At 43.7% G+C, this 23,964-nt stretch overlaps 1 protein-coding gene across 3 annotated transcripts in view; it reads left to right on the top strand.

The window, feature by feature from the left end:
• lrrk1 (leucine-rich repeat kinase 1) overlaps positions 1-23,964 on the top strand; it is a 262,189-nt gene that overhangs the window by 202,797 nt on the left and 35,428 nt on the right. For 2 of the 3 annotated variants that reach the window (XM_041175194.1, XM_041175192.1), the window contains 5 exons: positions 5,017-5,211; positions 10,052-10,203; positions 16,539-16,656; positions 18,409-18,525; positions 21,272-22,095. In XM_041175194.1, coding sequence (XP_041031128.1) covers positions 5,017-5,211; positions 10,052-10,203; positions 16,539-16,656; positions 18,409-18,525; positions 21,272-22,095 — 1,406 coding nt within the window. Of the gene's footprint in view, positions 1-5,016; positions 5,212-10,051; positions 10,204-16,538; positions 16,657-18,408; positions 18,526-21,271; positions 22,100-23,964 lie in introns of all 3 variants that reach the window. The other variant, XM_041175193.1, reaches the window with a different exon arrangement.

Genomic DNA, 23,964 nt, shown 5'->3' with positions numbered 1-23,964 from the left:
TACAATTCAATGTGGTTGGGACTGTACAATTCCAGGTGGCTGAGACTGTACAAATCCAGGTGGCTGGGACTGTACAATTCAATGTGGTTGGGACTGTACAATTCCAGGTGGCTGGGACTGTACAAATCCAGGTGGCTGGGACTGTACAATTCAATGTGTTTGGGACTGTACAATTCCAGGTGGTTGGGACTGTACGATTCCAGGTGGCTGGGACTGTACAATTCCAGGTGGCTGGGACTGTACAATTCCAGGTGGTTGGGACTGTACAATTCCAGGTGGCTGGGACTGTACAAATTCAGGTGGCTGGGACTGTACAATTCCAGGTGGCTGGGACTGTACAAATCCAGGTGGCTGGGTCTGTACAAATCCAGGTGGCTGGGACTGTACAATTCCAGGTGGCTGGGACTGTACAATTCCAGGTGGCTGGGACTGTACAATTCCAGGTGGCTGAGACTGTACAATTCCAGGTGGCTGGGACTGTACAATTCCAGGTGGCTGGGACTGTACAATTCCAGGTGGCTGGGACTGTACAAATTCAGGTGGCTGGGACTGTACAAATTCAGGTGGCTGGGACTGTACAATTCCAGGTGGCTGGGACTGTACAAATCCAGGTGGCTGGGACTGTACAATTCCAGGTGGCTGGGACTGTACAATTCCAGGTGGCTGGGACTGTACAAATCCAGTTGGATGGGACTGTACAATTCCAGTTGGATGGGACTGTACAATTCCAGTTGGATGGGACTGTACAAATCCAGTTGGATGGGACTGTACAAATCCAGTTGGATGGGACTGTACAAATCCAGTTGGATGGGACTGTACAAATCCAGTTGGATGGGACTGTACAATTCTAGTTGGATGGGACTGTACAAATCCAGTTGAATGGGACTGTACAAATCCAGTTGGATGGGACTGTACAAATCCAGTTGGATGGGACTGTACAATTCCAGTTGGATGGGACTGTACAAATCCAGTTGGATGGGACTGTACAATTCCAGGTGGCTGGGACTGTACAAATTCAGGTGGCTGGGACTGCTCTCGCCTGATTACGTTTGATCTATTTTACCAAACCCACAGAATCATCTACAATGGCTTTTCTTCTGCCCCATTATCTCTGATAACTCCCAAGGATATATCCTTGGTTCCCTCCTATTTCTCATCTACATTGTGTCCATCAACCAAATCTACTGAAAACTCAATTTTGGATTATGTGCATACACTGACGAAACCCACCTCTACCTCACCACCATCTCTCTTTTACTGTCTCTAAATTGTCAAACTGCTTGTATGACATCAGCATTGGAAGAACAGAAATTTCCTCTGCTTAGCACCCTCCATAAACTTCAGCTTATCCAAAATTCTGGCGGCCATATCATAACATGTACTCTGTTTTGTGTACCAATCACCCCTGTGATTGCTGAAGTGCATTGGTTCATTTTGTTTTTATCTCCTTTCATGGCATAACCTCCTCCCTATCTCGCTAATCCCTCCCTCTCTCTGTAACCCCCTTCCAATCCCTCTAACCTCCTCCCTATCTCTATAACTTCCACCCTATTTCTATAACCCTCTCCCTATCTTTCTAACCCTTCTTTATCTCTCTAACCTCCTCCCTATCTCTCTAACCCCTCCCAATCCCTCTAACCTCACCCTATCTCTCTAACCTCCTCCCTATCTCTCTAAGCTCCTCCCTATCTCTCTAAGCTCCTCCCTATCTCTCTAACCTCCTCCCTATCTCTCCAACCTCCTCCCTATCTCTCTAAGCTCCTCCCTATCTCTCTAACCCCTCCCAATCCCTCTAACCTCACCCTATCTCTCTAACCTCCTCCCTTTCTCTGTAACCTCCTTCCTATCTGTGTAACCCCCTCCCTATCTCTGCAACCCCCTCCCCATCTTTGTAACCCCTCCCTTTCTCTCTAAGCTCCTCCCTATCTCTCTAACCTCCTCCCTATCTCTCTAACCCCTCCCTATCTCTCTAACCTCCTCCCTATCTCTCTAACCTCCTCCCTATCTCTCTAAGCTCCTCCCTATCTCTCTAACCCCTCCCAATCCCTCTAACCTCACCCTATCTCTCTAACCTCCTCCGCTTCTCTGTAACCTCCTTCCTATCTCTGTAACCCCCTCCCTATCTCTGCAACCCCCTCCCCATCTCTGTAACCCCTCCCTTTCTCTCTAACCTCCTCCCTATCTCTCTAACCTCCTCCCTATCTCTCTAACCCCTCCCTATCTCTCTAACCTCCTCCCTATCTCTCTAACCTCCTCCCTATCTCTCTAAGTTCCTCCCTATTTCTCTAACCTCCTCCCTATCTCTATAACTTCCACCCTATTTCTATAACCCTCTCCCTATCTTTCTAACCCTTCTTTATCTCTCTAACCTCCTCCCTATCTCTCTAACCCCTCCCAATCCCTCTAACCTCACCCTATCTCTCTAACCTCCTCCCTTTCTCTGTAACCGTCTTCCTATCTCTGTAACCCCCTCCCTATCTCTGCAACCCCCTCCCCATCTCTGTAACCCCTCCCTTTCTCTCTAACCTCCTCCCTATCTCTCTAACCTCCTCCCTATCTCTCTAACCCCTCCCTATCTCTCTAACCTCCTCCCTATCTCTCTAACCTCCTCCCTATCTCTCTAACCTCCTCCCTATCTCTCTAACCTCCTCCCTATCTCTCTAAGCTCCTCCCTATCTCTCTAAGCTCCTCCCTATCTCTCTAAGCTCCTCCCTATCTCTCTAACCTCCTCCCTATCTCTCCAACCTCCTCCCTATCTCTCTAAGCTCCTCCCTATCTCTCTAACCCCTCCCAATCCCTCTAACCTCACCCTATCTCTCTAACCTCCTCCCTTTCTCTGTAACCTCCTTCCTATCTCTGTAACCCCCTCCCTATCTCTGCAACCCCCTCCCCATCTCTGTAACCCCTCCCTTTCTCTCTAACCTCCTCCCTATCTCTCTAACCCCTCCCTATCTCTCTAACCTCCTCCCTATCTCTCTAACCTCCTCCCTATCTCTCTAACCTCCTCCCTATCTCTCTAACCTCCTCCCTATCTCTCTAAGCTCCTCCCTATCTCTCTAAGCTCCTCCCTATCTCTCTAACCTCCTCCCTATCTCTCCAACCTCCTCCCTATCTCTCTAAGCTCCTCCCTATCTCTTTAACCCCTCCCAATCCCTCTAACCTCACCCTATCTCTCTAACCTCCTCCCTTTCTCTGTAACCTCCTTCCTATCTCTGTAACCCCCTCCCTATCTCTGCAACCCCCTCCCCATCTTTGTAACCCCTCCCTTTCTCTCTAAGCTCCTCCCTATCTCTCTAACCTCCTCCCTATCTCTCTAACCCCTCCCTATCTCTCTAACCTCCTCCCTATCTCTCTAACCTCCTCCCTATCTCTCTAAGCTCCTCCCTATCTCTCTAACCTCCTCCCTATCTCTCTAACCTCCTCCCTATCTCTCTAAGCTCCTCCCTATCTCTCTAACCCCTCCCAATCCCTCTAACCTCACCCTATCTCTCTAACCTCCTCCGTTTCTCTGTAACCTCCTTCCTATCTCTGTAACCCCCTCCCTATCTCTGCAACCCCCTCCCCATCTCTGTAACCCCTCCCTTTCTCTCTAACCTCCTCCCTATCTCTCTAACCTCCTCCCTATCTCTCTAACCCCTCCCTATCTCTCTAACCTCCTCCCTATCTCTCTAACCTCCTCCCTATCTCTCTAAGCTCCCCCCTATCTCTGTAACCTCCTCCCTATCTCTGTAACCTCCTTCCTATCTCTGTAACCTCCTCCCTATCTTTCTAACCCCTCCCAATCCCTCTAACCCCTCCCAATCCCTCTAACCCCTCCCAATCCCTCTAACCCCTCCCAATCCCTCTAACCCCTCCCAATCCCTCTAACCCCTCCCAATCCCTCTAACCCCTCCCTATCTCTCTAAGCTCCTCCCTATCTGTCTAAGATCCTCCCTATCTCTCCAACCTCCTCCCTATCTAAGCTCCTCCCTATCTCTCTAAGCTCCTCCCTATCTCTCTAAGCTCCTCCCTATCTCTGTAACCTCCTCCCTATCTCTCTAACCTCCTCCCTATCTCTCTAAGTTCCTCCCTATCTCTCTAACCTCCTCCCTACCTCTCTAAGCTTCTCCAAGCTGTACAACCCTCTGAGCTGTAAAACATCTTTGACACCAAGCCATTTAAGGTGACATCATAGCAGACGGTCAAAAGCTTGGTCAAAGAGGCTGGTTTTAAGGAGAATCTCAAAGGAGGTGAAATAACTAAAGAGGCAGAGAAGTTTTGAGGGACCATTTCAGGGCTCAGGACCCAAGGCAGCTGAAGGCATGGCTACCAGTGATGGAGCAATTAAAATCGGGAATGATCAAGAAGGCGGATTTGGAGGAGTGCAGAGGTCTCAGACCATTGTGGGGCTGGTGAAGATTCCAAAGATAGGGAGAGACGAAGCCTTCAAGGAATTTGAAAGAAAGGATGAAGATTAAACATTTAAAATGGTATTTTTTATTCTATTCTTGTTCTGCCAAGAATCAGCCAAAGGGAAAAGCTTTTCTAAGATTTACAGGAATTCCAGTTGTGTCAGCACCAGAGGATCACAGGGAATCCACTCCTGTGCTGTTCATGTAGCATCTTAATTGAAACCTATTCCTATTCTTACACAGTTTAAACTTGTGTCCCCTGATCCTATCCAATCTCCTAAACAGGAGTAATCTCTCAATAGTAGTGTACCACTGTGCAGTCTTTCCAATACTTTGTAAACCTCCATCCTGGGTAAACAAAGCTTATTTTGTTGGCAGAGCAGATGTAAAAACTTTCAAAATGTTTGAGAAAGGGCTTGCAGGAACAATATGGATTACTGAAACTACAGAGTATCTAGGACAATAAGGATAAAAAAACAGGTAAAAGAAATATTAACCCTAAAAGAATAGTAAAAAATTGAACATTTCAGTGACAGTGTAATTTCCAGTTGATGAATAGAAAGTAAATGATCATGGCATAAGTTTACAAATATCCTGACAAATAAATCCACACTTTTTTTTTAAGGTTGACATGTTCTCGTATGGAATGGTCCTGTATGAGTTGCTGTCTGGGCAACGGCCAGTCCTTGGACAACACCAGGCACAGATTGCTAAAAAGCTGTCAAAAGGAGTGCGACCTTCACTGGGAGCGCTGGAAGAGGTGCAGTTCTATAGAATGCACAATCTGATGACTGAGTGCTGGGATACAAAACCTGAAAAGGTAACAGACCACGGGGGATGGAGCATGAAGATGAAGGGTCTATAACTTGTATTAACGATGTGTCAAAAATATTTCAAAGCATTTCACAGAGTGGAAAGAAAAGACACAATAATAAATGATGGACCAAACCAGTTCTTATTCTGCAGACAGAAAGTTCAGGTGTCTCAATTCTGATGCAGTAGCCAATTTGGTGTTAGGCCTGCCATTCAAATGACCATGAAAACTAAAAATATACCTGGGTTCACTTTAGCTACTGTCTTCCTTTTTATATTCTTGTAGCAGCTCTTCCTGTCTGTTTTTATGTTTCTTGCAAGTTTATTCTCATATTCTAATTTCTCCCGCTTTATTTTTTAGTCATCACTTGATCTTCGCTAAAATTAAATCTTCTGGACGACCACTAATCTTCACAGTGTTGTACACCTTTCCTTTCAATTTAATACCATCCTTAAGTTCCGTAATTACCCACGGAGGCTGCATCCTTTCTGTTGTGTCTATCTCAATGGAATATATCTTTGTTGATAGTTATAAAACACCTCCTTAAACGTCTGCCACTGTCTTCCCTTTTTTAACTGATTTTCACAGTCCACTGTAGCCAACCCTTGTATTGCCTTTATCTAAGCTTAAGACACCAGCTTCAGAATCAAGTTTCTCACTTTCAAACTGAATGTGAAATTCTATCATGCTTTGATCATTGTTGCTTAGAGGATCCTTGAATATGAGATAATTAATTAATCCTGTCTCATTACACATTACCAGTTCTAAAATAGCCTGTTTTGGTTCCAGAACATATTGTTCTCCTGAAAACACTCTATGAACTCATCCTCCAGGCTACTTGAGGAGGCAGTGGTGTATTGGTTTTGTCACTCAATCCAGTAATCCAGAGACCCAGGGTAATGTCCCAGGGACCCGGGTTCATATCCTACCATGGCATAATTGGAATTAAATAAAAAATTGATTTGTCCAATATATCTGAAGTATAAATTCACCTCTGATTATTGCATACCTTTCTCACAAGCCCCCATTATTTCTTGCCTTATATTCTGCTTTATAGTGTAGCTACTGTTAGGGCCAAATAAACTACTCCACAAAGCAATCTCTTTCCCTTTCTGTTTCTTATCTCCAATGAAACTGCTTCTACACCTTGATCTTCCAAGCCAAGATCATTTCTCATGACTGAAATGATCTCATCCTTTATTACCAGAGCTACCCTCACCTCTTCTTCCTTTCTTCCTATCTTTCCCGAGTGTCCAATACCTTTGAATATTCAGTTCCCAGCATTGCAACCATGTCTCTGTCATGGCTGTTATATCACAGCCATTTATTTCTATTTCTGCCACCAATTCATCCATCTTGTTATGAATGTCGCATGAATTCAGATAAAGAGTTGTTAATTTTACCTTTTTACCATTTTTCCTTGCTTTAACCCTATTTGCTGGTGCACTCTTATGTTTATAGACTCTGTCCCTTCCTGTCACTTTCTGGCTATCATTCCCCATTTCACCACCTTGCTCTATTGCCTTGTCCTTTCTCATTAACTTTCTAAACTTCTCCTTACAAAAGCCCAGGGATGAGGATCATGTAGCTGAAGGAGGTCAGGAATGAAGCAGTGAGGCGGAGTGAGGCTGGACATCAGAGAGCAAGGTTTAAAAAAAACACTAACAGTATCATCAGCACAAGGGAGGGTGCTGACTTCTGAATTTTTTAAAAAGCCTTTCATAAGTCTTTAGTTTATTTCTGACAAGTTTAGTTACATCTAATAGATAGAATCATGGCAGGGATCCTCAGTCCTGTGGAATGCACATTCTGCAACATGTGTGAACTCCAGAATATTTCTCATGTCTGGAACAGCTACACCTGCAGAAGGTGTCACCAGCTGGAGAAGCTGAAACTCCAGGTTTTGGCATCGCTGCAGTACATCACTGAGGCTCAGCACTATGTGTATAGCACATTTCTGGATGTAATGGCGCCACAGTTTAAGAAAATGTAGGGAGAGAGGGAATGGGTGACCACCAGGTAGTCAACGAGGACCAGGCAGGCAGTGCAGGAGTGCCCTGACAGCTATTCACTGATTCATTCCTCAGGGCAATGCCTTGACCAATCGGATCAAGCTGCCTGGTTAACATTTCTAACAATATTTGGTTGTTAACTGTCAGTCATCATCAATTGGTGCATTCTCCATAGCAACACCTCTACCAATCAGAGTCCATTTGCCAACCAATCAGCACTCTCTTCTCATACAGTATAAATCACAGTTTCCTCTTGTATTGGTATTCTTGTGAAGTGTGCTGATGAGTGCAAGACAATGTGGAAAATTTCCAAGGTATGTCCTGTACATAACAAGCAGGACAAACCTAACACAGTGATTTGTACTGTATGAGAAGAGAGTGCTGATTGGTTGGCAAATGGACTCTGATTGGTAGAGGTGTTGCTATGGAGAATGCACCAATTGATGATGACTGACAGTTAACAACCAAATATTGTTAGAAATGTTAACCATCATCAGTAAAGTAATGGAAGATGTCATTGACAGTGCTTTCAAGAAGCGCTAACTCAGCAATAACCTTCTCACTGATGCTAAGTTTGGGTTCTGCCAGGGTCATTCAGTTCTTGATCTTATTACAGTCTTAGCCCAAACATGGAAAAGAGAACTGAACTCCCGAGGTGAGGTGAGAGTGACTGCCCTTGAAATCAAGGCAGCATTTGAATGAGTGTGGCATCAAGGAGCCCCAGCAAAACTGGAGTCAGTGGAAATCAGGGGAAAGCTCTCCACTGGTTGGAGTCATACCTAGCACAAAGAAAGTTGATTGTGGTTGTTGGAGATCAATCACCTCAGTCCCAGGACATCACTGTAGGAGTTCCTCAGGGTAGTGTCATCAGCCCAACCATCTTCAGCTGCTTCATCAATGACCTTCCTTCCATCAGAAGGTCAGAAGTGGGGATGTTCGCTGATGATTGCACAATGTTCAGCACCATTCACAACTCCTCAGATACTGAAGCAGTCCATGCTCAAATGCAGCAAGACCTGGACAATATCCAGGCTTGGGCTGACAAGTGTCAAGTAACATTCGCCACACAAGTGTCAGGCAATGACCATCTCCAACAAGAGAGAATCCAACCATCACCCCTTGACATTCAATGGCATTACCATCACTGAATTTCCTACTATCAACATCCAGGGGGTTACCATTGACCAGAAACTGAACTGGACTAGCCATATAAATACTGTGGCTACAAGAGCAGGTCAGAGGCTGGGAATTCAGTGGCGAGTAACTCACCTCCTGACTCCCCAAAGCCTCTTCACCATGTACAGGGCACAAGTCAGGAGTGTGATGGACACTCTCCACTTGCCTGGATGAATGCAGCTTCCACAACACTCAAGAAGTTTGAAGCCATCCAGGACAAAGCAGCCCACTTGATTGGCACCTCATCCACAAACATTCACTCCTTTCACCACCGATGCACAGTACCAGCAGTGTGTACCATCTACAAGATGCATTGTAGCAACTCGCCAAGGCTCCTTCAACAGCACCTTCCAAACCCGGGACTGTTAGTATCTAGAAGGACAGGGGCAGCCAATGCATGGGAACACCACCATGCTCAAGTTCCCCTCTAAGCCACACACTTTTCTGATTTGGAAATATATCACTGATTTTTTTTGTTGTCGCTGGGTCAAAATCCTGGAACTCTCTCCCTAACAGCACCGTGGGTGTACCTACACCACATGGACTGCAGCGGTTCAAGAAGGCAGCTCACCACCACCTTCTCAAGGGCAATTAGGGATGGGCAATAAATGCTGGCCCAGCCAGTGATGCCCACATCCCATGAAAAAATAAAAGTAAAGCTATGGTGAATGTTTTTAAAACAGTGCTTAAGCCTCATCTGGAGCATTGTGTCCAAGTCTAGGCACCACATTTGGGGCAGGATATTGGACAGGGTGCAGAAAAGATTCATGACAATGTTTCTGGAGATGAAGGACTTCAGTTACATGGATGGATTGCAGAAGCTGGGCTGCTCTCCTCAGAGAAGTGAGGGCTGAGAGAAGATTTGATAGAGGTGTTCAGAATCATGAGGAGTGTGGACAGAATGGAGAGGGAGAAACTGTTCCCATTGCTGGAAGGATCAAGAACCAGAGGTGAGATGAGGAAAAGCATTGTTACACAGCGAGTGGTGAGGATCTAGGATGCAGCTCTTGTGAGTGTGATGGTGGCAGATTCAATTATGCCTTTCAAAAGGGAATTATCTGAAGAGAAAAAAATTGCAGTGCTACAGGGGAACAGTAGGAAGCCAGAGGAGCTGAGTTGCTCTTACAGAAAGCCAACATGGAAGTGATGGGTTGAATGGCCTCCTGTGTTGTAACCATGCTGTGTTTCTATGTGACTAGGACAGGGTGTGTAAGAGCTAAAGAGCAAGAGGGAGAGACAGCTATATTGGACTATGAATAGATAGTGGCAAGGGTGCAGAAAGATTAGACAGAGACAGATAAAGGCTCAGGAGCAAGTTAAGATATCAAAATGTAATGTTTATATCAGTGAGCAATCCTGGGGATGAACGTCTGGGTTTTACTCCTTCCCCTCGAGCATTGAGAAGGATCCCAGCTCCATATCCTGATCCCACTTTCCTGGGTCAGGACTCAAAACGATTGAAGACAGTTTGATTATGCCACAGTTCCTGCAGCTCCCCCCTCTGTTTCAGGACAGGATAGTGAGAGAAATCCAGGATCAGTTGTTCAGTGAATTCCAAATGAGCAATGCTGACTTGTGACAAATGTGACTTTACTTTGACCATTGCCTGAGCAAAGGAAACTCTTCTAAATTGTGTTTTTCATGTGTTAATTGTTTAGCGACCAGGAGCAGGTTCTGCCCTCAGACTGATGCAGGATCCCAGTTTCCCAGCATTCATGTACATCCTGCGGTGCGGTGAACAAAGCTCATTTTGTCCCTCTCAAGAACTTGAGCGAACTGTCATTTTTTGGGATGGAGAAGGAAACGACAGGTATGGCTTTGCTAACTCAATATAACTTACCAGGAGACTAACCATTGCTATCTGAATCAGTGTGCTCACTGTGTACCCATGGGAGGTCCCCCCCTCCCCCCCCCGTCCCCGTATGTGTGGTTTGGTTGGTAGATTTGGACACATGACACAAGATAAATATCAACAATCTGACACTACACCGGAGAAAACTGTTGTCGAATCAAAGTGCAAGTGTGCATTCAGAGTTTGGAAAATCACAGATACGAATCCAGAGAATCATTTTAGCTCTGAGTCACACTCAAAGAGAGATTGAGTCAGAGGATCAGTAGGCTAGAGAGACTCTTTGGGATGATCTAATAATATTGTTAAATGGAAGAATGGGAACTGTGGGTCTTGAGTTAGTGCAAAGAAAGCCCAATGAATGGTGCTAGTGTGACTGGGCTGCTTCACTTGAACTGTTCTGGGACCAGTGCACTGGTGAATTGAGAGGCTGGGACCATTAGTGAAAGACTAAGCTATAGAATCCTGCTGCATGGTTCTAGCTCACTCTTACTTGTCCAGTGGTGATGGGTAAATGTGGTGTTCCTCTTCTTACCCTTTGTTTATGCTGCTTGGATGTAAGTTATAAGGTTCTTGCAGCCTGTGTGGATGAATGAAGGAACTGCAGGGGAGCTGAACAAACTGTCCACAGGAGCATGGCACAGAGAGCTATAAAAAGGAATGTAGTAGTGGTAGGGAACAGTGGAGTCAGGGGGATAGATACTGTTCTCTGCAACCAAGAACGAGTCCCAAAAGCTGTGTTGCCTGCCCATTGCTGGGGTTAAAGACATCTCCTCAAACCTAGAGAGGAACCTGGAGTGGGAGGGCAAAGATTCATTCGTCATGATTCACATGGGTGCCAACTTGGGTAGAACGAAGGAAGAGCTTCTGCTAAGGGAGCATGTGCAGCTGGGAACTAAATTAAAAAGCAGAACCAGAAAAATAATAATATCTGGATTACTACATGTGTCACGAGCAATTTGGCAGAGAGTAAATAAGTTGAATATCTGGCTAAAAGATTGGCGTGGGAGAAATGGGTTTCGATTTATAGGGCACTGGCACCAGTACTGAGCAAAGAAGGAACTGTCCTGTTGGTGCAGGCTTCACTTGATCTGCACTGGGACCAGTGTGCTAGTGGATTAAATAGCTAGGACTGTAGATATAACTTCAAAGTAATTAGTGAGAGGGAGGAGTTCAAGTGAGAGGAAATTTAGAATGTTAAAGAGGAAGGCAATAGCACAGTGTAACAATATGGGTAATGATAACCAGAGAGTGACAGGAGGAACAGAGTGAACAGACATAAGAGTACACTAGTAAATAGGGTCAGAAGAGGGAAAAATAGTAAAAAGACTAAATTAAAGGCTCTTTATCTGAATGCACGCAGCATTCGTAACTCGATAGATGAATTGATGGCAACAATAAATATAAATAGATATAATCTGATAACCATTACAGAGGCATGGTTGCAAAGTGACCAGGGTTGGGACCTCAGGCATACTTGACATTTCAGAAGGATAGGTAAAAAGGAAAAGAAGGTGGGTGTGGTGTAAGGGTTAACAGAATGGATATGCTACTCTGTAATGTAGATGATGATGATACACTAGTGACATCTGTCAGCCCTGTTTTAAACTAGAGAGAGAGAAAGAGAGAGAAGTTGGAACACACCATGCTCAGGAGTAACATATCTACTCTGTAAGCTGTCTAGATGTTGTACTAATAAACAAGTGATAAATAAGTACCAGAGTATGACTGCAGTCTGTCTAAGGGGCGACAGGTCACGCTTACCAATAACCAACGACCACGCCAAGAGTCCACAGACCAGAGGGACCATCCAAAACAATGGGGTTTTTCTGTTAATAAAGGATGAGATCAGTTCAGCAGTGAGAAATGATCTCAGTTCAGAACATCAGGATGTAGAATCAGTTTGCGTGAAGATTAGAAATACCAACAGAAAGAAGCCATTGGTGGGAGTGGTTTATAGTCCCCCTAATAGCTACACTGGAGGACACAGTATAAATCAGGATATAATGGAGCTTGTAAGAAAAAACTGCAACAATCAAGGGAGTCTATTAATCCTCATCAGATTTGTCAAATCAGATTGGCAAAGGTAGCCTTGAGGATGAATTTTTGGAGTGTATTCAGGATAGCTTCTTAGGTTACAAGTGGAAACAACCAGGGAACAGTCTATTTTAGACCTGGTAATGTGTAATGAAACAGGATTAATTCTTGATCTCATAGTAAAAGATCCTTTCGGTAAGAGTGATCATAACATGATAGAATTTCACATTCAGTTTGAGGGCGAGAAACTTGGTTCTGAAACTAGTGCCTTAAACTTAAATAAAGACAACTTACAAAGGTGTGAAGAAAGAGTTGGCTAAAGGGACTGGGAAAATGGGTTAAAAGGTTGGATAGTAGAGAAACAATGGAAGATGTTTAAGGATATATTTCATAATTCACAACAAAGGTATGAATGTTAAGGATGTTATTAAATTGAAAGAATGCTGTGAAGATTACTGGTAGGCCAGAAGATTGGGAAACCTTCAGAAACCAGCAAAGGATAACTAAACAAAATCAAGCAGGAAAAAATAGATTATGAGAATAAACTAGCAAGAAATATAAAAACAGCCAATAAGATCTTCTAATATACTAAACAGAAAGGATCAGGGGAACCTGTACATATGGTGTACTTGGATTCCCAGAAGGCATTTAATAAGTTGCCACATCAAAGGTTACAACACAAAGTAAGAGCCTATTGTGTAGGAACTAACATATTAGCATGGGTAGAGATGGGTTAGCTAACAGGAAACAGAGAGTAGGCATAAATGGGTAATTTTTGGGCTGGCAAGATATGACGAGTGGAGTGCCTAGGGATCAGTGCTGGAGCCTCGACTATTTACAATTTATATGAATGACTTGGAGGAAGTGACAAAATATATGGTAGCTAAACCTATTGATGACACAAAGATAGGAGAGTAAGTTGTGAAGGATGTAGATAGGTTAAGTGAGTGGGCAAAAATTTGGCAAATCGAGCATAATGAGGGAAAATGTGAACTTAACAACTTAGGCAGGAAGAATAGAAAAGCAATATATTATTTAAATGGAGAGAGATTGCAGAACTATACAGCACAGAGGGACCTGGGCCCCCTGATACATAAATCTCAATAAGTTAATATGCAGGTACAGCAAGTGATTAGGAAGGCAAATGGAATGTTGTTATTCATTGCAAGAGGAGTGGAATATAAAAGCAAGATGATTTTGCTACACTTGTATGGGCATTGGTGAAACCACATCTAGAGTAGCGTACAGCTTTGGTCTCCTTTTAAGAAAGGTCATAATTGCTTTAGAAGCCATGCAGAGACTCGACTAATTTCTGGGATGAAGGGATTATCTTATGAAGAAAGGTTGGACAGGCTGGGTGAGTATCCATTGCAGGTTAGAAGAATGAGAGGTGATCTTACTGAAACATAGAAGATTCTGAGGGATCCAAGGGGAGGTAGTGATATTGTGGAGACCCAGGGTAAAGCTCTGGGGACCCGGGTTCGAATCCTGTCACTGCAGATGGTGGAATTTGAATTCGATAAAAACCTGGAATTAAAACGTCTGATGATGACCATGAAACCATTGTCGATTGTTGTAAAAACCCATCTGGTTCACTAATGTCCTTTAGGGAAGGAAATCTGCCATCCTTACCTGGTCTGACCTACATGTGACTCCAGACCCACAACAATGTGGCTGACTCTTAAATGCCCTCTGGACAAGGGCAATTAGGGATGGGTAATAAATGCTGGCCCAGCCAGTAACACCCACATCCCATGAATTAATTTAAAAAAACTTGACAGGGTGGATGTTTCCCCTTGTGGGAGAGACTAGGTGTAGGGGACACAGTAAGGGGCCTCCTATATAGGACAGAGATGAGGAGAATTTTATTCTGTGGATTACCTTCCCCAGAGATCATTGGAGGCTGGGTCATTGAATATTTTTAAGGCTGAGTTAGATAGATTCTTGACTGACAAGGGAGTCAAAAGATATAGGGGGTAGACAGGAAAGTAGAGGCCACAATCAGATCAACCATGATAGTATTGAATGGTGGAGCAGGTTCGGGGGGCCGAATGGACTACTGCTGCTCCTAACTCATATGTTCAATGAAGCTAATCCTCTGCCTGTGAGCTGGGTATGGCCTCCTGCAAGGTGCATTACAGTTATGGTTAGGGTTCCCTCTTATCTCTCCTGTGCAACTACAGGTCTGTAAGCAGCAGGCTACGGTTGCTGCAGTTGACGTTAGTCATCTTGGTCCTTACCTGAGCTGCAATCTAAGGTAGCGTAAGCAGAAGCTATGTTGATCTTAACGATCAGAGCTGTAAAAGGTGGATCAAACCTGCAAATCTCTAACATGTAAAAGAAATGTCCAAAATGCATAAAGCAACCTCTCAGTCCAAGTACTGTGAACAAGCTCTTTCCCATGAATAGGTGAGAAAGTAGAAAAAGTACTGAGTACTTATTGTTAATGGTAGGCTAATTAGTTTGCTAAAGATGCCCAGGTGAAGGGCATTATTTAATTTAGAACTTAGAGCACATAGAAAGAGAGCCTGAGCTTGGCCTAAATAGCCAAGTGGTTATGGTACTGGGCTTGTAACCCCAAGATCAAGAGTTCAAATCTCACAATGGCAAACCATGAAACAACGTAACTTCATCTGAATAGGAACAAACAATAGGAAACGTGTTTGTACTCGAAAGAGTTATAAAGAGAGCCATTCCTTCGTAGTTTTGTTCTTTGGTTACAGTGCCGCTTTAAAGGGTTATCCCGCTTTATTAGTTTGTTTGCTCTTTTGTTAATTTGTCCCTTTTTTTGTTAATTGGATTATTTCAAAAGAATATAAAGAGAGCCTTCTGCCCCTCTCCATGGCTATATTCATGCCCCAGCTGTCCCTCGAGAGGGAGCAAGCGGTTACCACCAGCACCCTTGAGGCCTACGACAAACGGTGGGCACTGCAGAGCCTGGAGTATATCATCAGCCCCCAAAATGACATTTTACTTTGATTTGATGAGTTTTCTTTAAGATTTTTGTCTTTTGTTACAGTGCCCTTAAAGAGCTATCACTTCAATTTGTTAATTTGTCCACGTGTTAATTATGTCTGCTGAAAAGGAATATAAAGAGAGCCTTCTGCCCCTCTCCTGTGGCTATGTTCACAGCTAGATGCCCTTGGAGAGGGAACACGTGGGATTCTTGAGGCCCTTCTGCGACTGGTGGGCACTGCAGGGGCTGGAGTGCTTCCTTAGCCCCTCAAAATGACATTTTAATTTAATTCATTTAAAGATCTGTGTTTTTGGTACAATTTCCTTTTAAGGGGCTATTTGGCTGATTGGCTAGTTTAATTGGATAATTTGTTAATTCTTAAGTATTTTGTTTTGTTGGTGTACTCAAAAGAGTATAAAGGGAGCCTGTTGGGACACTGGGCAGGTAGGTAGGAGACAGAGATGTGTAATGCTGCATTCTGTGAATACACCGACTATCAATAAAAGGCTCTGTGTTTAGTTTTCATACTTCACCATCTGGCTTGGATCTGTTTAACATTTATTAGCATATTTCCATGTTGTGGTGTCAACCCCCTCAGTTACTGTTGTGTTCTAGTCTTGCTTTCTCTGGCAAGTTCTAGGAAGTCCAGGGAAACTGTGAGCCCAAAGTTAAAGTTAAAAAGCCGCATAAATATCACTCTAATTGATCAATTTACATATTGGAATTGACAACCTGCCTGTTTTGCAGCAGCTGCTCGCAGAGAGCCTGACATGCTGGAGTCAAAAATGGAAATTGGCAGGTTGGAGGCAGCTTCCCCATACTCCAGCTCGTTAAAACTCAGCTCTTTGGCTTTGGTCTCTCAGTAATTCTTCTTTTCTCTTCCTGTGCCCAGTGGCGAATGAGATTGGCAAAGCGTGTGCTTACATCTGTTTCCATCGTTAACCTTTCCTGGAACTGAGCACTGGCCTGTCGCCAGGGACTGTAGCCTGAGGCACACCATTCATCATCGAGCATGACTGACCAGGAGGCGCTCCCACTCTTACTGCCTGCCATAGGCATGTTGGAAGGGCTTCCAGGTCGATAGTCAGTCCATTTGGCCACATTCCGTGGTCATAAAGACCTAGAGTGGGACTTGAACCTGGAGCTTCTGTCTCAGAGGCAGGGACTCTACCCACTGCGCCACAAGACTTCCCCAGTAATTAGAGGTCAGGTATTTCTGCTCATCTTGTACTGGATATGTTATACTCTTTATCTCATTGTATTTTCATCAAACTTATGTTACATATTTCTTCACTAACTGTAGGAATTACAGTGTGGTGAATATCGACAAAGGGCTGATTGAAGTGGATCACATCAGCTGCCCTGGAATTAGACTGAGTTGTCAGCTGAAGCTGCAGAGTGCATTGTGGACAGCAACAGAGGTGAGTGATGTGTCTGCTGGCACAGATCCAACAGCATGTACCAGAACTCAGGCCCAGGCAGAAGCATTCCTGCTTGTTTAAACCGTATGTATATATTTTACATTATATAAACATTTACATTTCTCAATCTGCAGCGTTTTTGCCATTTCAGTTTTGCTGTTGGATACCTGAGGACATGAGAATTAGGAGCAGGAGTAGACCACATGACCTTTAAGGCTGCTCTGCCATTCAATGAGGTCATAGCTGATCATCAACCTCAACTCCACTTTCCTGCCTGATCCCCATATCCTTTGATTCCCATAGAGCCCAAAAATCTATCGCTCACTGCCTTGAATACACTCAACAACCGAGCATCCATAGTCATCTGGCAATAGAAAGTTCTAAAGATTCACAACCCTCTGAAGAAATTCTTCCTTGTTTCAGGCCAAGGTGTTCAGCGCCTTATCCTGAGTCAATGCCCCCTAGTTCTAGAGTCCCCAGCAGGGGAAACATCTCTCAGCAGCACTAAATTTAATCCCCTCAAAATTTTGTATGTTTCAATGAGATCACATCTCGTTCTTCTAAACTCCAGAGTGTATAGGCTCAATTTACTCAATCGCTCCTTGTAAGACAACCTTCTCTTCCCAGGAATCAATCTAACGAGCCTTCATTGCACTCCCTCAAAGGCAGGTTTGTATTTTCTTAGATAAGGAGATCAAAGCTGCATTTCCTGGTGACTATCTTATATTGATGGCCTCTAGTTATGCTCTTCCCCACAAGTGGAAACATTCTCTCTGTCAAACTCTGTCAAACCTTTCATAATTTTAAAGACCTCTATTAGGTCATCCCTTGGCCGCCTTTTGCAAGAGAAAAGAGAGCCTGTCAATCCTTTCCTGATAGGTACACCCCCACATTTCTAGTGTCACCCATGTGACCAGATCTGCACGCACCAGAGGTAGTTTAACCAAGGTCCGATTCAGGTTTAGCATAATTTCCCTATTTTTCAATTCTATCCCTCTAAAAATAAAACCGAGTGCTTGGTTTGCTTTTTAATGGTCTTTTGATGACTCACTGAATTACGCTGGCTCCTAGTTGTGCAACACCAAAAAAATCTAGCATTAGTAGCCATTTGCGGAAGAGAGTTCCAAACTTGCATCCTTTTTTATGCAAGAGTATTTTTAAATTTCACTGGGAGCATGAGTTGGCATGTATAAGCATGGTGGGGGTGTGTTGAGGGGATGTGACAGGTGAGGGCTAGAGGGCCTAATGTTTAAGAAAACAACAGGCCACCTCAGCACCCCTTGTGGGCCTCTGATCTGCATACGGTTGGGGGTGGGGGGGGTGGTGACAGGCCCAACTCCATCCCACACATTACACCTCCCCCGCCCTCACCCCCACCCCAGAATAAAAATCCCCCCATTCGAGGCACTTTTTCCTGAGACAGCTATGGCGAGCTGGGAGATCTCTCCACTCAGCACACCTGCCTCAGAGTAAAGATCCAGGCCTTTGTGTCCATAGCAAGCAGGTCACATGGGCTTGTCCCCAGGAAGATTCTGGAGGAGGTCACATCCCCTCTCTAAGCTACTCCATTTTACCTTGAATTAAAGGAGGTGTTTTAAAACATAACAATCTTAGTCCAGCATTTGTAACACTTTACAATACACCTGTCAATCATATTCATGTTGGCTCCAATTCAGGGTTTCCTGTTGTTTAACAGTTCAATAATCTGTTTCTGCCCTAACTCCTAATTAACTATGTGTTTATTCCTGGTAGGATCAGAAGATTCAGGTTTACAGCCTTAAAGGAATGTGTCCCTTAAACGTGCCTCTGCAAGTGCTGGATGTTCCTGCCATTGTTACGTGTTTCTTGCCTGTATCACGTGGAAACCAGGTAACAGCAAAAGGCCATTAGGACCCAACAAACGTGCCCCTGAATGATTGATCTCAGCCACAATCATCTTCTTCAGTTCTCTGCCCGAGGGCAGGTCCAACCCTCAGTGCCACGACCTCCACCACAGGTAGGGCATGGAGCCCAGTCCTATATCCACCCCAGCCCAGATGGGGATTGAACTCCCTGTTTTGGCACCAATCTGATCCACACTGGCCATCCAGCCCCCAAGGAGCCTGTTTGTTGTGGCTACATGCACTTTTACATGCATGTTGTAGTCCAGAGCTCTTTAGTCCAGTGGTAGTAGAGGCTCCAATTTTCTTTCCAAGCTGACCAGGAATCTCTCCCACTCTTATTGCCTGCCATTGGTGAACGTTGCAAAGTTTTGCAGGTTGATGCTCAACCTGTTTCACTGTACTCTCCGCAGCCGTCACATCCTGGAGTAGGACTTGAACCTGCTGCTTCTAGCTCAGATGCAGGGACATTACCCACTGCACCACAATCAACATTTCTAATTTGTTCTTTCTCCAGAAACACATCAAGTGACCTCTTTCACACGTCATCTGCACAATGTCTGCTCCAGCGTACTGCCCTGATAACCCATTACAGAACTCTCTTGCTCTGTAAAGGAAAAATAATGTTCAACATCTCTTCCTCCTCACTTCTTAATTGCTGGCTTGTGACTCAGGTGGTTATACCTTAATCCCCTTCTGAATCTTGAGAGTTGCAATGAAATGCCTAAAAGTATGTTTCCAAAGAGAAGTGATTAAGCTTTCATAAACTTTCCTCATGGACTAATGAGACACCAAAACAACTGTGATGCTTGCTGCAGTCTCTCTGAAAAGTAATCATGTGCCATCAATGGTCAAGTGACCAGATTGTACACGTACTCCAGAAAGTATGGACTTGTATTCAAATAATATCCACTCTCCTCCTCAGGAGCATCCGTTATGCATCACAGCCAAGGTTAATCTCTGTTGTTTTGTAGATTGGTGTAGCAGCCAACCTGTACACAGCAAGATGCCACAAACAACAGCGAGATGAATAGCCAGTTAATCAGTCGTTGATGACCTTGAAAGTTCTCCTATCCAAACAGAAACCGCCTGGAGTAAAATTTCAGGGAGGGTGTTGGAGAGGTTTCACTCCCCATTGTATGCATTAGATTACAGTTCATAGATTGAATCCAATGACTCAGGAGTGGAGGGGGGGTAAAAGAAGGGAATTTCAGGATCACAGATGGTGGGAGACTAAGAGCAGGAATTCCAAAGTTGTGTACTTTTAATTTTCTTTATTATTTAAAGGGTATATCTATCGTATATTAAAATTTCCAATGGTTGCAACATTCTTTTCAAAAACGATTGAAAAGAAAATGATGTCAGTGGTTAAGTGCATTTACAGAAGTATCAGCTTTAGTACTGGTTACACCTCTAGGTGTCACTTTCTGCTATGAATCTGCAATGTTAAATTCCTGTCATGTAACCTTAGCTGTAGTTCCCCTTAACATAGCAAGAATGGCAGCACAGGAATCTAAGAGTTCTAATCAAAGTTCATATTTCCCATGCACTCAAAAAGTTGTCCAAGGCTGCTCCAACCAGAGAAAGATGAAGAGTTGCATACCCCCATCCTCTTTGTGCCAACATAGCCTTTCAGCCCCAGGTGACTTTACAAGCCTATCCCCTGCCTATCAGTCTTTCAGGTGTGCTTTCATTCCCAGCAATGACACCAACTTTCAAAGCATCCCATCAAATAATCTTCCCTGATACCCAAAATCACCTACTTCTTCCAGTGGCCAAAAGGACAGTCCTGTAGAGAAGGCATTCACATTCTCTGCCAAATTTCTTGCAGCTCCAGGAGGAGGTTGGCAGATCCTCCCCTAAGAAACAACATTAAAGGGCAATAACATTGTTTTTCTGATGCTTTGCTGTATTTCTGGCAGGACCCAAGCTGAAATTCAGGCACCATATGTCAATAATTAGGTCAAATATAGACTTTGAAATGTAATTCCAATCCTGTTGCAAATCGACTCCCAAAGTAACAATCAGAACAGATGCAGAAGAAGTTATCAGGAGACAAATGCAGAGTGTACCCTCTCTGTTCCCACACCCTTACCAATGCCTCAGACACATATTTCCATGCTCAGGAATTTAGACAGCACCTTCACAATTTCCAGGTCATTCATTTTAAGAAGGGAAACAGAGGGACAGTGCAGTGTTGGACACACAACCCCCAATGAGTCCATGGCTCCAGAAGAATGTTCTGGAGTAGCAAATGCCATCTTCAGTTAACTGTTCCCCTTGGCAGCACATGACACAGTGCCACTGATTAATCTTAAATGTGAGATGGCACATTGATAGAACCATGTTGTTTAAAACATTGTTCCACCAAAGGGCCCCTAAGTTTCATGTTCCACTGGAAGTATGAAATGAGTGACATTGTGCTGTGGGTTTACCCACTCCCAATCTGGTGTTCTGAACATTGCAGGCAATTGAGGACAAGTCACATATGACAAGAGTGATGATCAGAGAATCAGATGTAGAAATGAACATCCCTCAGTCCCAGCTTAAATCACTGAAACATGGGTATGTCACTAATGGATGGACTAACCCACATGCCTGATCCTCCACACCAGGAGTGGAGCTTTCAAAGATTTGCCTTGTTTTCTGTATCTGCCAAAGTGTTAAATTAGTAGGATTAAACTGTGATAGATATTCTCAAACTCTGAATCTTTGTTTTAATTTCTTTATCACAGAAATCTCCACTAATGCTTGCTGGTACAGCTGATGGGATGGTTGCCGTTTACTCATTAGTCAATGAGATTCCCGAGGGTTGGTCATCATACCTGTGCTCACGTTCAGCAAACAAGTTTCAGTTCAAAATCCCCGACAATGACCTTCGACAGAATGCATACCCCGTTACTGACATGGTAGCGGTGAACAGTGAATCCGAAGTGTGGTACAGCAACGGTCCTGGGATCCTGGTCATAGAAACACTTACTGCAGAAATAACTTGGAGATTGGAACCTTATCAGCCTCCCTCTCAGGTCATATCAATGACTTGCAACCTTGGATGTAATGGGGAAGAGGTCATCTGGTGTCTGGATGACAAGACAAGTACTTTAGTAATGTACCGTTCTTATCAGATCTGTGCCCGGTACACATGCAGTGACTGTAATCCATTGCGAGACATGTTCACCATCCAGCAGCCTACCAATGCCACACCAGCCACAGCCATTACACCCAAGGACGTGAATGACTCCAACTCCACAGATGTCAGCATCATCTTCAATGATGAGGTTGGGACACAGATAATAAGACATTTTGATTCTATGACTGATTACTGTTCTCTGTCCTCCGAATCTTGCTCCTTCACCAACAGGAACACCAGATCGTCATTTAATGCACTGAGCTTACCAGCCAGTCCCATAAGTATTCCTTATTCTACTGACTATGATGAATCAGACAAGTCAAATTTATCATGTGACAGGTCTGGGGCCGTCTCCCCATTGGTGGATGATGTCAAACAGCTACAAGCTATAAAAATCTTAACAGTAAAGGACACTCTGTGGATACCAAGGTAGGTGGGTTATCAGCTTCACACAGTTTAAAAGATAGAATTAGAAAATGCAGCTTTCTTCTTTTATAATTATATAATATAATGACATAATGTTTTATATAAAGTGTGTGATGTTTTGGGGTGTAGAGGATGAGTTTTCTAAATTCTTTTCCTACTGTGTTGGTGTTTCTTACATAAATCTAGCAAACATTTTCAGCTTTAATCTGAAGAGGATCCTCCTCATTGGGATTTTTTTCTCCTTCTTCAGACTCAATGATTTAATGATTCGTGTGTGAGTCCACGTGATATTACACTTTGAGTCTTTAGTGCTGGAAACGCTCATTCATTGAAGTCCTGAAGCAAACTATAATGTTTCAGGACAGAGTTACTTGTTTCTCTGTAACTTCAGAATTGAATATGCTGAGCTATTGCGAGTCAAATGCAGTGTCTATGTAAATTTCTTTGAATAGAATTACAAAACTAATTTGAGACAGAGCTATAATCTGGTTCTGTTTCATCTTGGCTTTCTTATAAGTATGTTTTGTTTCTCTGCCATCTCTTAACTCTTTAAGGACTAAAGTAGGGTTTAATAACCTGACTGTAAACTGCGTGAGGATTAATGAATGGCACAGTGATTTGCTGATTCACTGTCTGATGCTGACCTCATGGGACAGCCAATGAATTCGGGATACATTGTGTTATGATCCCAGCTGATAATGCTGGACAAATCAGATCCCAGAACCCAAACCTGACTTGGTGGATTCTAATTTTTTTTTAGAAATTGTGGAGGAAAGTTACTGAACAAATTCACAGGAGTCTGCTGATGAACTTATAACACAAAGAATAAAATATTTATTAAACAAGAAAAATAAATGTCATTACACCTGACAGAGGTTGAAAAGGTCTCAATACAAACACAAGAAGAATACTCAAATTCACACTTTTTTTTACCCCAGCAATATCTTTACAGACTCATAAACCAATGAAGAGTTACCACTAGCTTGACACAAATACTCCTTGCTTGGGACTGGCACATGTGCAAATGTTTTTCTTCTGGTGAATTCTTGCGCATTCACTTGATGCTTCTCATCCAACTTGTATCTCTCCCTAAGACACCCAAGACCTCACTCTAAACCGTAGAGCAAACACGAGTTCCCTAAACGCAGTCTCCCACTAGCCTTGTGGTATTTCTCTTTCTAGAGAGCTGAAAATCTCTGTCCTCACTCCCTGACACACACTGAACTCTTTCCTGTCTTTCTCTCTGTCTCTGCGGGTGGGATTTTCCACTCTAAAATTCTCGCCTGAAGTCAACGGACATTTTGCTAGTCCATCAAATTTTCCAACCTGCCCGCGATGATTTCCATGGTGGGCAGGACTGGAAAATCCCAGCCTGTGCCTCTGTGTCACTCGACCACTGTCACTAGGCAACAGCCCAGTTTTTCTACTTTGTATTTTTTTCCCATAATCACTAAATTTCTGACCCCTTTTTAACCCATCTCTTTAACTTCAGGGGTTGTAAAAGCTCTTTAATAGATAACAAACCCAAAAGACTGATCTTTCAGCTACAAGTCCACCCAGACTTCTAGGCACCAAGGCTCATACCCAACCTACATGAAACTAAAACCATTTTGACCTTACTTAACACACACACATATATATATATATATATATATATTCAACTTAAAAATTATACATTGTCCCTAATAATTGTGCTTGAAAACTTATTATTCTGCTGCCCATGTCCTGTCTGATGTGAAATCCTCCTGGCCCATCACCCTCTGCTCACTGATCAACATTAACCCCCCCCCCCCACCCCCACACCGGTTTCCCAGTGCTGCAAGTTTAAACTTATACTTGTGTTTAAATCCCTTCTATCCCCTGTAAGTTTCT

The sequence above is a fragment of the Carcharodon carcharias genome, chromosome 26 (genome assembly GCF_017639515.1).
Source record: "Carcharodon carcharias isolate sCarCar2 chromosome 26, sCarCar2.pri, whole genome shotgun sequence".
Classification (NCBI taxonomy): domain Eukaryota; kingdom Metazoa; phylum Chordata; class Chondrichthyes; order Lamniformes; family Lamnidae; genus Carcharodon; species Carcharodon carcharias.
The sequence above is the reverse complement of the archived record's forward strand: the minus strand, read 5'-3'. Positions and strand labels throughout refer to the sequence as shown.